General features: G+C 38.1%; 2 protein-coding genes across 2 annotated transcripts; both read right to left on the bottom strand.

Annotated features, from left to right (window-relative positions):
* Nucleotides 1-3,169: 3,169 nt before the first annotated feature.
* On the bottom strand, nucleotides 3,170-4,168 carry LOC138904935 (pentatricopeptide repeat-containing protein At5g57250, mitochondrial-like). Its single transcript, XM_070193430.1, has one exon. The coding sequence runs from the start codon at nucleotides 4,166-4,168 to the stop codon at nucleotides 3,170-3,172; it is 999 nt and encodes a 332-aa protein (XP_070049531.1).
* A 675-nt stretch (nucleotides 4,169-4,843) lies between these two features.
* On the bottom strand, nucleotides 4,844-6,784 carry LOC104096561 (beta-amyrin 6-beta-monooxygenase-like). Its single transcript, XM_009602943.4, has 3 exons — nucleotides 5,820-6,784; nucleotides 5,395-5,582; nucleotides 4,844-5,317 (listed from the first exon to the last, which is right to left on the bottom strand). The coding sequence occupies exons 1-3, from the start codon at nucleotides 6,763-6,765 to the stop codon at nucleotides 5,018-5,020; spliced, it is 1,434 nt and encodes a 477-aa protein (XP_009601238.2). The 5' UTR covers nucleotides 6,766-6,784; the 3' UTR covers nucleotides 4,844-5,017.
* Between the last annotated feature and the right edge of the window lie 7,144 nt (nucleotides 6,785-13,928).

The raw sequence follows: 13,928 nt of genomic DNA, 5'->3' as shown, positions 1-13,928 counted from the left end.
GTGACTTTCTTATTGGAGAATGAGCCTCAAACATTTAAAGAAGATATGACTTCTTCGGAATCATTGTTTTGGAAAGAGGCAGTCAATAGTGAAATAGAATCCATATTGAACAACCATACATGGAAATTGGTTGATCTTCCTCCTGAAAATAAACCTTTGGGTTCTAAATGGATTTTTAAGAGAAAAATCAAAGATGATGGCACTTATTGATAAATTCAAGGCAAGGCTCGTAGTCAAAGGGTATAGACAACGAGAAGGTCTAGACTACTTTGATACATACTCTCCAGTTACAAGAATTACGTCCATACGGATGTTGGTAGCATTAGCTGCAGTGTATGGTCTTGAAATTCATCAAATGGATGTTAAGACGGCCTTCTTAAATGGAGAGTTGGAGGAAGAAATTTACATGGAACAACCTGAAGGGTTTGTGGTTCCAGGTAAAGAAAAGAAGGTATGTAGACTTGTTAAGTCTCTTTACGGACTAAAACAAGCACCCAAACAATGGCATGCGAAATTTGACCAAACAATGTTGTCAAATGGTTTTAAGATAAATGAATGTGATAAATGTGTGTACATTAAAAATGTTCCAAATCACATAGTCATTGTTTGCCTATATGTGGATGATATGCTGATAATGAGTAATGACATTGCCAACATAAATGCTACTAAGCGTATGCTCAATAGCAAGTTTGATATGAAAGACTTGGGAGTTGCTGATTTAATTCTGGGAATTAAGATCCATAAGACTCCTCAAGGTCTGGCATTGTCACAATCTCATTATATTAAGACAGTACTTGAAAAATTCAAGCACTTAGGCTTTAAAGTTGCAAAGACTCCAATTGACGTGAATCTTGCATTAGCAAAGAATAAAGGCCAAAGCATATCACAATTGGATTATGCTCGTGTGTTGGGATGCTTAATGTATATCATGAATTGTACACGACCAGATATAGCTTGTGCTATAAGTAAACTGAGTCGATATACGAGCAATCTAGGCCAATCTCATTGGATGGCAATGAAACGAGTTTTGGGATATTTAGAACATACCCAGAACTTTGAATTGCACTACAGTAATTTCCCTGCGGTGATTGAGGGATACTGTGATGCAAATTGGATCACCGGTTCAACTGATTCTAAGTCCACGAGTGGATATGTATTCACTATTGGTGGAGGAGCGGTATCTTAGAAGTCGTCCAAACAAACATGTATTGCCCGCTCTACAATGGAGGCTGAATTCATAGCCTTAGATAAAGCCGGTGAAGAAGCTGAATGGCTCCGGAATTTCTTGGAAGACATTCCATTTTGGCCCAAACCATTGGCACCAATATGCATACATTGTGATAGTCAAGCGGCAATTGGAAGGGCTGGGAGCGTTATGTATAACGGTAAATCTCGTCATATACGACGAAGACATAAAACCGTTAGGCAATTACTCTCTAGAGGAATTATCACGATTGACTATGTAAAGTCAAGTGATAATGTGTCGGATCCACTTACAAAAGGCCTAACTAGAGAGGTAGTTGAGAAATCATCAAGGGGAATGGGGCTATGGCCGAGAACAAGTCATTGTGGCGGTAACTCTACCTAGAAGACTGGAGATCCCAAGATCTAGGTTCAAGGAGATCAAACAAAGTCATTAATGACGGTTCAACATTGTCAAATAAAATTTTAGTCCGTTCTCGTGATGAGACAATGTTCAGTACCAAGGATAAAGCATTAAGGCTTTTTAATGATTTCTAAATTTGATACGGGGTATATCAAATAGTGTATCTACAGGATGACACGTTTAGGAATCACCTATGTAAGTGTGAAGTGTTAGCCGCTTCAAGGAGAACTTTGTAAGGCCAGTTCTCTACGCACTTATAAAATCAGGCGGTGTTCATGGCTGAAACGAACACAACAATGAGAACCAAAGACGGTTAAGGGTTGATTGTGTGACTTATGGTTGTCTAGGTATACACCAAAGATCGACGGTTCAAAGATATCAAATCTACCGATTGACCGAGTATATCCGACATAAGTTTACTACGGAAAGTTCAAAGGGAAACCTACTTATCCAGATGCGATTAATCCTTACTTGTAAATCACACAGTTTTTCCATGCATACTTCCGTGATATAGCCATTCCCCATTCATGTGGGGGATTGTTGAGGTTTTGTTTTTAAGATGAAATATTCTTAAAATGAGGGTGAATGGGAAATGGAGGAAAAATGAAATTTTGAGTAAAATTTTAAGTTTTCCCCTCTTGACAATGAGACATTGTCCCATATTGGAAGAGGAAGATATTTTTGGTGGGTATATATATAATTGCTCTTCTTGTAGCTCTTAAAGAGTTAAGAAGAAAGCAAGCCTCGCGTCGTCGTCGCTCGCTCGGCTCGGCTTCGGCTACGGCTACGGCTTCGGCTTCGGCTTTGGATTTGGATTTGGATTTGGTCAAATGATCGATTGATTGATTAATTTTTTGGACCAAATTTATTTGTTAATAGTAAATATTAACGTAAGATTATCCGCATTTATAACGGATATTTTCCAATCCGTGTATTGACCATTTGGCAGCCGCCTAATGCTCTTCCCACCATGAATGTGCTTGCTCCACAAACATGAAGTGCTTGCTCCACAAACAAGCTAATGCTTGCTCCACCATGGAGGGTGGACGTTTGGTCTTCTTCAAGACTGGCTGCTATATATATGTGCAACAGATGTTGAAGAAAGACACTCAACACACAACACACAATTCGCTCAACAATTTGGCTATACATTGCACTCCTTCCTCTCAGCATTTCCATACGATTTTCTGAGTTTCTACTCCTTCGTTCTGCATTGTTTTTAACTTCAAACAAAGTAACTGTAAGTGTGATTTGCTACCGAACTTTGTGTACGCTGAAACACTGGGGTTTGAAGTACCGCTACACCAGTGTGTTATTCGTTCTATCCTGGAAGGAAATAATCCATTACCTTGGGTACTAGGAGGGGATTAAATTCCTTAAGGAAACACTGTGAATTCAGTGGGTTCGAATTTATTATTGTTTCATTATGTTAACTTATATTTTGCAGAATTATTATTTACAAATACAGCAATATTGGCGGGGATAACAAGCTCTTGTATGGTTCTTTGTTCTCAAACCATTGACAAAGAAGCTAGCTAATATTGTTGAAAAGACAATCATGTTCTATGTGAAACCAGTAATAACTTTAGCCACTTCATTAGCCTTATCACACTCCCCTTTTGAACACAATAAAGCAATACAGGAATAGTAAGAATTGAAGTCGAGCAACTGGGCTATTTGAGTGTCTTGGTCATGACGGTTGTTTGATGCCTTCTCAGGCATCCAACTCTGACGTGATCTTGAGTCTATATCCATCTCTCCCCCATTATAAGGCTCTTCGAGTTTTCCTAATAAATTCCAAGCACCACACCCCCTTCTAGCAGGGAAAAACATGGATACCGCTTCATTCAGAATAGTAACTGCCTCTTGTATGCTTCCTCGCTCACACAATAGAGAAAGAAAACTTCCAATAGACTCTGTCTCGATTTGGATTTCAACTCTGCCAAGAAGATCAATGACGGATTTTGATTGAAGCATCTCTCTCAAAATGCATCGGGATTCTTCCATCCTTCCTTTATCACATAAGCCTCTCACCAAGTACATGAAACCCAAGAAATCAGGTAGTATGCCTTTCATTTTGAACTCAGAAAAGAACCCAAGAGCTTCCTCCATGTCACCCTTCTGACAATAGCTGTTAAGTACTGCACTGACAGTGAATTCATCTGGTGTGAGAAGCTTCAAAGTTTCCTGGATTTGACCTAACTTGCTGCATCCATCGATTAATGAATTGTATATACGATTACTCGGTCTAAGATTCTTCAGGAACATTTCCTCAAACAACCTCCTAGCATCGGCTAAAAGACCTTCTTTTGACAAAGCATCAATGAGTATACTATACGTGATTTCTGAAGGACCTATATCATTCCTTTCTAAAGAATCAAATAACCGAAAAGCCTCAACCATGCACCCTTGACGACACAACCCATTGATAGCTGAGTTATAGGTTACAGTATTGAAAGAAATTCCCTTATTCTTGGCAAAATTACAGAGATCTAATGACCTGTCAATATTTCCTCCTTTGCAAAGGCCGTCAATAACAATTGAGTAGTCAACCACATCCATGAGAGGTAGTTTATCCCTCGCTCTCATAACAAGGTTATACGCATCCAGATATCGGCCACACCTTGTCAGTGCCCGCAAAACTACAGCAGGAAAGGTCACCTCAGATGTGTCGCCTTACCGAAGTGCAGTTTCTACATTTTTAATGCAAAGGAAATACACAAGCATCTTCTTTGCCCTGTGCTAAAAAATCCCATACTTTTTTAGGAATGTTGTCAAAAGAAGTCCAGTCAAAAAGGTTTGGCCACCATAGAGAAGAGATTTCATTAAAAGATGGTAGGATTTCTTGCTTAGAACAAAACCATTACTTTGGATCACAATTAGCAGATTGACTGCAGCCTCTAATAATCCTTTGTTGCACAGGAAAGAAACAACATCTTCACACATTGAACCAAATTTTTCATGCTTAACTCTTTACAATCTCTGAAACAAATCTAAAACTCCCTGAGCACCCTTAACTTCAATGAACCAATTGAACCAATTATGACTTCACACATTGAACCAATTATGACTTCACACATTGAGCACATTGAACCAGGAAAGAAGCAACATCTTCCCACATTGAACCAATTATGACTTGTATTTTTTTCCAAATTTTGGTTTCTCACCGGGCATTCACGAGAAGCCCGACTAAATTTTGATTTGCGACAATAAGTCTCATATTTCACTCAGACAATCTTGATACAAATTGGTAACAAACCATAAGCATATCCCCGTAATTTGAATGCAACAACTTATTGTCATACTACTATTACAATTATTCAGGGTTTATATAAAACGATTGCCAGATCTTAATTTTTCTCAAACTAATTAAAACAAGAACATGATTCACTTTCTGAGATGAAATATCAGTTAATTTCCACGAGGCACAAGACGAACAGGAAGGCCATGCTTTGGCACAAGAGAAGCACGGAACACAATCTTCTCATCTGGAATAACCTTTTCAAGTTTAAACCTTTTCAGCACATTGTGCATCAACACTAGTATTTCCAGTCGAGCATACTCTTTTCCAGGGCACATCCGAGGTCCTCCCCCGAAGGGTATAAACGTGTAGGGTGCAGGTCCACTTCCCTCGAACCTCGTTGGATCAAACTTTTCAGGATCAGAGAAGTATTTCGGATTCTTATGTGTAGAGTGCACTGACCAAAATGTCTGTATATAGAATAAAAACGTCAATTTCATATATACCACATATAGCTAGTAACGAAATGATATATTTAATTTTGTACCTTCCACCCTTTTGGAATTGTAAAACCTGCATATGTAAAATCAGTGATTGTTTCTCTAAAAGCTCCTTGAGCTGGTGGAGTTAGCCTTAGTGATTCACGAGCTACATTCCAAGAATACTTCATCTTCTCAATGTCTTCCCAACTTAGCAACTCATCTTCTCCTTTCAACTTTGCAATTGCCATTTGCTCTGTCATCAAACAACCATTTGTCATGTGAATATATAATTGGACTTAGATTCGTCAACCAATTTAAATTTACCTATTTACGACTCTATTTGTTTTATTTTATATAACGTTATTTCTTTTTTAGTATGCGGCAAAAGTTCTCATTCTTTCTTAGATTCCGTGTCCATAGTCAACAGAACCATATAAAATGAAATGGAGTAACATATAGATTTTTATTTCGCAAGGCATGTCTAATTTACCTTTGTAAACTTGATCATAGATGTGGGGAAGTTCAGCTAGATATTTCAAGACACTAGTGACTGCAGTACTAGTAGTCTCAAAGCTTGCCAATAGCATTCCTATAATATTGTTGGAGATCTCCATTTCACTCATAAACCGTCCATTTTCATCAGTAACAAGCAACAATTTTGACAGCAAGTCTCTGCCTCCTGCTATTGTCTCTTTATTCTCAATTTGTAATTCCTTTCTCCTCTGTGTAATGATCCTCATAAGTTCATCCCTTACCATTTTCCCCCCTTTGATAGCGCGATTATAAGCTGTTCCGGGCAAATCAATAGGCATAGAAAACATTCCATTTGTAACAAGAGTGAAAGGATCAGCCAACCTCTTTATTTCCTCAGGATTTACCAAATTCATGAACAATCGACACGCCACATCAAATGTGTACTTTTTTGACAATGGAAAAACCTTGACTACTCCATTATTAGGAATCCAATTTTCATCTACATGTTCTCGAGCCATGGCATCCATAACTGGAACGTATTGTTTTAGAGCCTCAGGCTTGAGAATATCGTATTGAATACCGAGTTGTAAAGCCAATACTTCTTTCAGTGAACTCTCAGCAAATTCAGGGAAAAACAATGCTTTTTTCATGGATTTTGGCCACCAGGATGTGAGAAGTATGTTCTCACTTGAAAACAAGAACTTATTCCCTTGTGCACCACAAAACACAGCCATTTTCTCTCCCACGATTGTTGTTTGGAACACTTGAGGTGAGTACTTTTCCATTCTATTTTTGATGAATTTCTCAGGACCTAATAAGGCTAACTCCATGTTTTCTCCTAACAATGGCCATCCAGATGTTCCTGGTGGATGTTTTTTGCTATTCGAATCGCGTTTACGAAGGAAGAAGATGAAAGTGAGAGATAGAGGAAGGAATAGTAGAGCTAATAGGTAAGAAATCATGGCTTTATTGCTAAAAAGAAGTGAGTTTTTTGCTGTGTTGGAGAAGTGAGTGTAGAAGTGCAGATATATACTATATAGGATGTGAAGGGCTTAAGCTAATTGGACTACACCGAAGACAAATAAGACAACTTGAAGGATCTAGGATTACTTGAATAAAAGATTCTCTACTTTGTCTTCTTCTGCCTTAGAAATATATGATATCAATATTTATTTTTAAAATCATAATGCTGTCCCCTTTAACCATCAAATGGATCAATTTATTTTTGATTTATTCGTCATCTATTCTAGATGTTTTGGATCAGCAAACTATTGGTGATGTATGTTCTAGATCAAGGAAAGCCAATACAACAATTTTATATTATGGGTGATGGTATTAGAAAATTAAATTAGGGTGGATGTTTACCCTTTTTTATTATTTTCATAACTCCAATACTCTAATAATTATGGAGTTATGATTGTAACTCCATAAACTTCTCCATGATCTTTCTCTCAAATATTTAATGACATATTCAATGACATATTTTGCAACAATGATTATTCACTTTTCATGCCTATATAAAGACCTTATAATATATAGGAAAATACACACAATTGAAGAATAAATAAGAATCTCTTCCTTCTCTCTATCTCTATTTCTTGTTCATGTTTTACTAAATTGCTTTTTATTTCATAACAACATTTCTTGTTCATGTTTTACTAAATTGCTTTAATTTCATAACACGCTATCAGCACGATGTTCTAACCAACTTAAACTATCTGCTTTAATAGGGTTTTATCTTCTTCCTACCAGAGTTAGTCAATTTTTTTGTCCGGTCCATGTGGTCTAGCAATTAGTTTATGGAATCAGCCACTATGCAAAGTTAGCCTAAGTAGAGAAGGTATCCAATTCTTAATATTTGAGCTGGTACAAGTAAATAAGATGATGTGAAATTCATAAAACTACAGGTATACTTCACATCTTATTCTTGATATTTGAGTTTATTCTTTGTGTGATATTCAATATTGGACTTGTAAGAATTCTCCATGTGATCCTGCGTTACATTATATTTATGTTGTTTTTTGTGAAAAAAAAAATACTTCGAAGGCAATTCACTTTCCTAGCAAGTAAACCATCAATCTTGATCTAAGTGCTCAGAATTCATTTGTTGCGTAATATTGGAATAGTGGTATTTTAGTAGTGTTCAAAGTTATATAGCTATAAAAGCCTTTATTGTTAAATTTAAGATGGTAGAAGGGACATGTTATAGTAAGACTTACTATAGATACTCATTTTATTTCCTCATAAACTTAAAATTAAGATATGTATATCATTTATCTGTTGTCCGGCAAAACATAAATTTCATACCTGTCATGACCCGAAATTCCTACCTTCGGACCGTGATGACGCCTAACATTTCACTTACTAGGCAAGTCAACGTTATAATAATATTATCTATTTTTAAAATAATTTTTGAATTTGTTAATAACAAAGAACAATTGCGGAAGTAAATTATGAAATATAATGAATAATCCATAAAAGACAACGGTGTCTAAATACCATCCCAGAATTGGTGTCACAAGTGCACGAGCTTCTAGAATAAATACAAATAAAGGTCTGAATAAAATTAAGCTGTCTAGAAACAAACACACAATTAAAGTAAAAATAGACGGGGACTTTAGAACTGCGGACGCCGTGCAGTTATACCTCAAGTCTCCTCCGAGTAGCTGAAATCCGAGCAAGTCTATGGTACGCCGCTGGGACCAACTCTAAAATCTGCACAAAAAGTGCAGAGTGTAGTATCAATACAACCGACCCCATGTACTGGTAAGTGCTGAGCCTAACCTCGACGAAGTAGTGACGAGGCTAAGGCGAGTCACTTACATTAACCTGTACGCAATATTAGTAACAACAACAAATAATAGAAATAAATCAGGTAACTCATTTATAATAATTGAAGGCAACTCAGCAGTCATAACCAATTATCAATTTCATCAATTTCCGTTGCAGCGTACAACCCGCTCTCACAATATATTCATATTTAATTCTGTTGCAGCGTGTAACCCACTCTCCCAATATATTCCTTTTAATCAAGTCTGTCTTATATTATTTCAATCAAGTATATATATAGACATTTAAATAAGTCAATTGCGGCGTGCAATCCGATCCCCCAATATTGACTTTTATGTAAGTCTGTTGCGGCGTGCAACCCGATCCTCCAATATGGAATTTTTAATAAGTCTGTTGCATCTTGCAACCCGATCCTCCAATATGGACTTTTTAATAAGTCTCTTGCGGCGTGCAACCCGATCCTCCAATATATCCATTTACCAATTCTTATAGAAGAAATTTCCCCAATAAATGCAACAATTAATATAAAATTATAAGACAACAAGCATAAAATAATTATGATTTACTTATGAAACAAACAATGACAAATAGCAAATTATTATAGAAATCAGGGAGAAAATAGGCAGTTTAATATTTAATATGCTAATCGTCAAATAACAATTAAAGCACATAATTCAAATAACATGTAACAATTAATGCAGGAATTCAAGAATTAATATTTGACTAAGAATAGGAGAGAAATAATTATTATGATAATTAATTTATGATTTAAAATACTTTATGATTTTTCAAGTAAGCAGACAAACAATTAATTTGACAACGTATAAACACTTGTCACCTCGCCTATACATCGTTCACATGCAATTCACATAACAAATAATTTAATGGTTCTATTCCCTCACGTCAAGGTTAACTACGACACTTACCTCACTTTGCAAATTCCAATCAATTACTCGACCACAACTTTTTCTTTTAAATTTGTCTCCAAAAGCTTCAAATCTATTCACAAACAATTCAATATACTCAATACGAATCATAGGAATTAATTCCATATGAATTTACAAATTTTTCGGATAAAAATCCGAAATTCATTAAAATATTCGGCAGTGGGACCCACGTCTCAAATTCTGGAAAAACTTACGAAATCTGAACACCCATTCCGAGACGAGTTCAACCATACAAAAATTATCCAATTCCGATGTCAAATGGACCTTTAAATCTTAAATTTTTGTTTTTGGAAATTTTTATAAAAATCTGATTTTTCTTCCATAAATTCACGGATTCATGATATAAACGAGTATGGAATCATGAAATATAATCTGCGAGAAAAATCTCGCATATGTGAAATGGGACTGCCAGGCGAGGCCTCGCACGTGCGGAGGAAAAATGCGCACCAGCGCTGCCTTCCACTTCTGCGATTGCCAAGTCCGCTTCTGCGGACGCGCGGGTGCGTGCAAGTTTCCGCACCTGCGGACCTTTGCCCAGCCTGCCCAGGCCACTTCTACGATGGAAAGCTCGCTTTTGCGAGCTCGCACCTGTGGTCAAAAATCCACAAGTGCGATTACAATAGAAGGCAAAATTTCAGATTTTGCTTAAGTTGGGGTACTTGGGACCCCGTCCGAATATACCAATAAGTCCCGTAACATAATACGGACTTACTCGGGGTCAAAAATCATGTCAAACAATGCTGAAATTACAATTCACACCCCGATTCGAACTTTGAGTTTTAAACTTTTCATTTTGCAAATCTCGTGCCAAAACATATTAAATGAATCCTGAATGTCTTCAAATTTGGCACACAAGTCATAAATGACATAACAGAGCTGTTCAAATTTCCAGAATCGGATTCCGGTTCCAATATCAAAAAGTCAACCCCGTGGTCAAACTTGGAAATCTTTAGCCTTTAAATTGCTAGTTCCGCTAAATGGTTATAACTTGAGCTAGGAACCTCCATATTAAATTTCAGGCATAAGCCCAAGTCCAAATCACGATACGGAGCTACTGAAACTGTCAAAACACTTATCCGGGTCCGTTTGCTAAAAATGTTGACCAAAGTCAACTCAGTTGAGTTTTAAAGCTCTATTTCACATTTTAATCCATTTTTCACATGAAAACTTTCCGAAAAAATTTACGGACTACGCACGCAAGTCGAGGAATGATAAATGATGCTTTTCGAGGTCTTATAATACAAAATTATTTATTAAATTTAAAGATGACATTTTGGGTCATCACATTCTCCACCTCTAAAACAAACGTTCGTCCTCAAACGGAGTTAGAAAAAGTACCTAAGCTGGAGAAAAGGTGTGGATATTTACTCGCATGTCCGACTCGGACTCCCAAGTAGATGCCTGTACCGGCTGACCTCTCCCTTGCACCCGAACTGAAGGATAATTCTTAGACCTCTCTGTCGGACCTGCCGGGCTAGAATAGCCACCGGCTCCTCCTCGTAAGTCAAATCTTTGTCCAATTGGAGTGAGCTGAAATCTAACACATGGGAGGAATCACCATGATATTTTCGGAGCATAGACACATGGAACACCGGATGAATCGCTGATAAACTAGGTGGTAATGCAAGCATGTAGGCTACTTCACCCATCCTTTCAAGAATTTCAAAGGGTCCGATATACCTAGGGCTCAACTTGCCCTTCTTTCCGAACCTCATTACACCTTTCATAGGTGAAACCCGGAGCAATATTCTTTCTCCAACCATGAATGCAATATCACGAACTTTTCGGTCGGCATAACTCCTTTTCCTAGACTGAGCTGTGCGAAGTCGATTCTGAATAATCTTGACCTTATTCAAGGCATCCTGTACCAAATCGGTACCCAACAACCGAGCCTCTCCTGGTTCAAACCAACCAACTGGCGATCAGCATCGCCTTCCGTATAATGCCTCATATGGAGCCATCTGAATGCTTGACTGGTAGCTATTATTATAAGCAAACTTTGCAAGTAGCAAGAAATGATCCCAAGAACCTCCAAAGTCTATAACACCAGCGCAGAGCATATCTTCCAATATTTGAATAGTGCGCTCTGACTGTCCGTCTGTCTGTGGATGAAATATTGTACTCAACTCCACCCGCGTGCCTAACCCACATTGTACAACCCTCCAAAAATGTGAGGTAAACTGCGTACCTTGATCTGAAATAATAGACACGGGCACACCGTGAAGGCGAACAATCTCACGAATGTAAATTTTAGCTAACCTTTCTGAAGAATAGGTAACTGTCACTGGAATGAAATGTGCTGATTTGGTTAACTTGTCCACAATGACCCAAACTGCGTCAAATTTTCTCTAAGTCCGTGGGAGTCCAACAATAAAATCCATAGTGATACACTCCCATTTTCATTCAGGAATTTCTAACTTCTGAAGCAAACCACCAGGTCTCTGATGCTCGTACTTAACTTGCTGACAATTCATACACCGAGCTATATATGCAACTATATCCTTTTTCATTCTCCTCCACCAATAATGTTACCGCAAATCTTGATACATTTTGGCGGTACCTGGTTGAATAAAATACCTGGAACTGTGTGCCTCTTAGAGAATTAATTCATGAAGCCCATCCACATTAGGCACACAAATACGATCCTGCATTCGCAGAACCCCATCTTCCCCCACAACAACCTGTTTGGCATCACCGTGCCACACCGTGTCCTTAAGGACAAGTAAATGAGGATCATCATACTGCCTCTCTCTAATGCGCTCATATAAAGAAGACTGAGCGACTGTGCAAGCTATAACCCGACTGGTTTCTCAAATATCTAACCTCACGAACTGATTAGCCAAAGTCTGAACATCTGCAGCTAATGGCCTCTCACCAACCGGAATATACGCAAGACTGCCCATACTTACAGCCTTTCTACTCAAAGAATCGGCCACCACATTGGCCTTACCGGGGTGATACAAAATGGTGATATCATAGTCTTTCAACAACTCCAACCATCTTCTCTGCCTCAAATTAAGATCCTTTTGTTTGAACAGATACTGAAGGCTACGATGATCAGTAAATACCTCACACGAGACACCATAAAGGTAATGCCTCCAAATCTTCAGCGCATGAACAATGGTTTCCAATTCTAAGTCATGAACATGATAATTCTTCTCGTGAACCTTCAATTTCCGCGACGCATATGCAATCACCCTGCCATCTTGCATTAATATTGCACCAAGCCCAATGTGAGATGCATCACAATATACTATATACGATCCTGAGCCTGTGGGTAATACCAACACTGGCGCCATAGTCAAAGCAGTCTTGAGTTTCTGAAAACTCAACTCACACTCGTCTAACCATCTGAATGGGACACCTTTCTGGGTCAATCTGGTCAATGGGCTTGCTATAGATGAAAACCCTTCCCCGAACCGACGATAATAACCTGCTAAACCTAGGAAACTCTGGATCTCTATAACTGTAGTAGGTCTAGGCCAATTCTGAACAACCTCAATCTTCTTAGGATCCACCTTTATGCCTTCTGCCGATACAACATGCCCCCAAAAGGCAACTGAGTCTAACCAAAACTCACATTTTGAAAACTTGGCATATAGCTGATTATTCTTCAAGGTGTGAAGCAGACTTTGAAGATGCTGCTTATGTTCCTCTCGACTGCTGGAGTAAATCAAGATATCATCAATGAATACAACCACAAAAGAATATAAATAAGGCTTGAACACTCGATTCATCAAATCCAAAAATGTTGCTGAGGCATTTGTCAACCCAAATGACATCACTAGGACTTCGTAATGCCTATACCGAGTTCGAAAAGCTGTTTTAGGGATATCAGATGCCCTAATCTTCAACTGATGATAGCCAGACCTTAAATCGATCTTCGAAAATACCTTGGCACCCTGAAGTTGATCAAATAAGTCATCAATTCTTGGCAGTGGATATTTGTTTTTGATAGTGGCCTTGTTTAAATGCCGATAGTCTATACACATCCGCATAGAACCATCTTTCTTCTTTACAAATAATACTGGTACACCCCAGGGCGAGACACTGGGTCTAATAAATCCCTGATCAAGCAAGTCTTGTAACTGCTCTTTCAATTCTTTCAACTCCGGTGGGGCCATACGGTATGATGGAATAGAAATGGGCTGAGTGCTTGGAGCCAAATCAATACAAGAGTCAATATCTCTGTCGGGTGGCATCCCTAACAAATATGCAGGAAATACTTCTGGAAATTCACGATCAATTGGTACTGAGTCCATAGAAGGAACATCCGCACCGGGATCGCGAATATAAGCCAAATAGGCTAGACACCCTTTCTCTACCATACGCCGAGCTTTCATATAAGAAATAACCCTGCTGGCAGAATGACCAAGAGTTTCTTTCCA

This window comes from Nicotiana tomentosiformis, chromosome 2 (assembly GCF_000390325.3).
Source record: "Nicotiana tomentosiformis chromosome 2, ASM39032v3, whole genome shotgun sequence".
NCBI lineage: Eukaryota > Viridiplantae > Streptophyta > Magnoliopsida > Solanales > Solanaceae > Nicotiana > Nicotiana tomentosiformis.
The sequence above is the reverse complement of the archived record's forward strand: the minus strand, read 5'-3'. Positions and strand labels throughout refer to the sequence as shown.

What these genes read in the sequence shown, in the direction of transcription:
- LOC138904935 (XM_070193430.1), bottom strand. Translation starts at nt 4,168, where the DNA reads ATGGATGTGGTTGACTACTCAATTGTTATTGACGGCCTTTGCAAAGGA.
- LOC104096561 (XM_009602943.4), bottom strand. Translation starts at nt 6,765, where the DNA reads ATGATTTCTTACCTATTAGCTCTACTATTCCTTCCTCTATCTCTCACT. An exon ending in CTATGATCAAGTTTACAAAG is followed by an intron (nt 5,583 to 5,819) that starts GTAAATTAGACA and finishes GTTTGATGACAG; the next exon opens with AGCAAATGGCAATTGCAAAG. An exon ending in CAATTCCAAAAGGGTGGAAG is followed by an intron (nt 5,318 to 5,394) that starts GTACAAAATTAA and finishes TTCTATATACAG; the next exon opens with ACATTTTGGTCAGTGCACTC.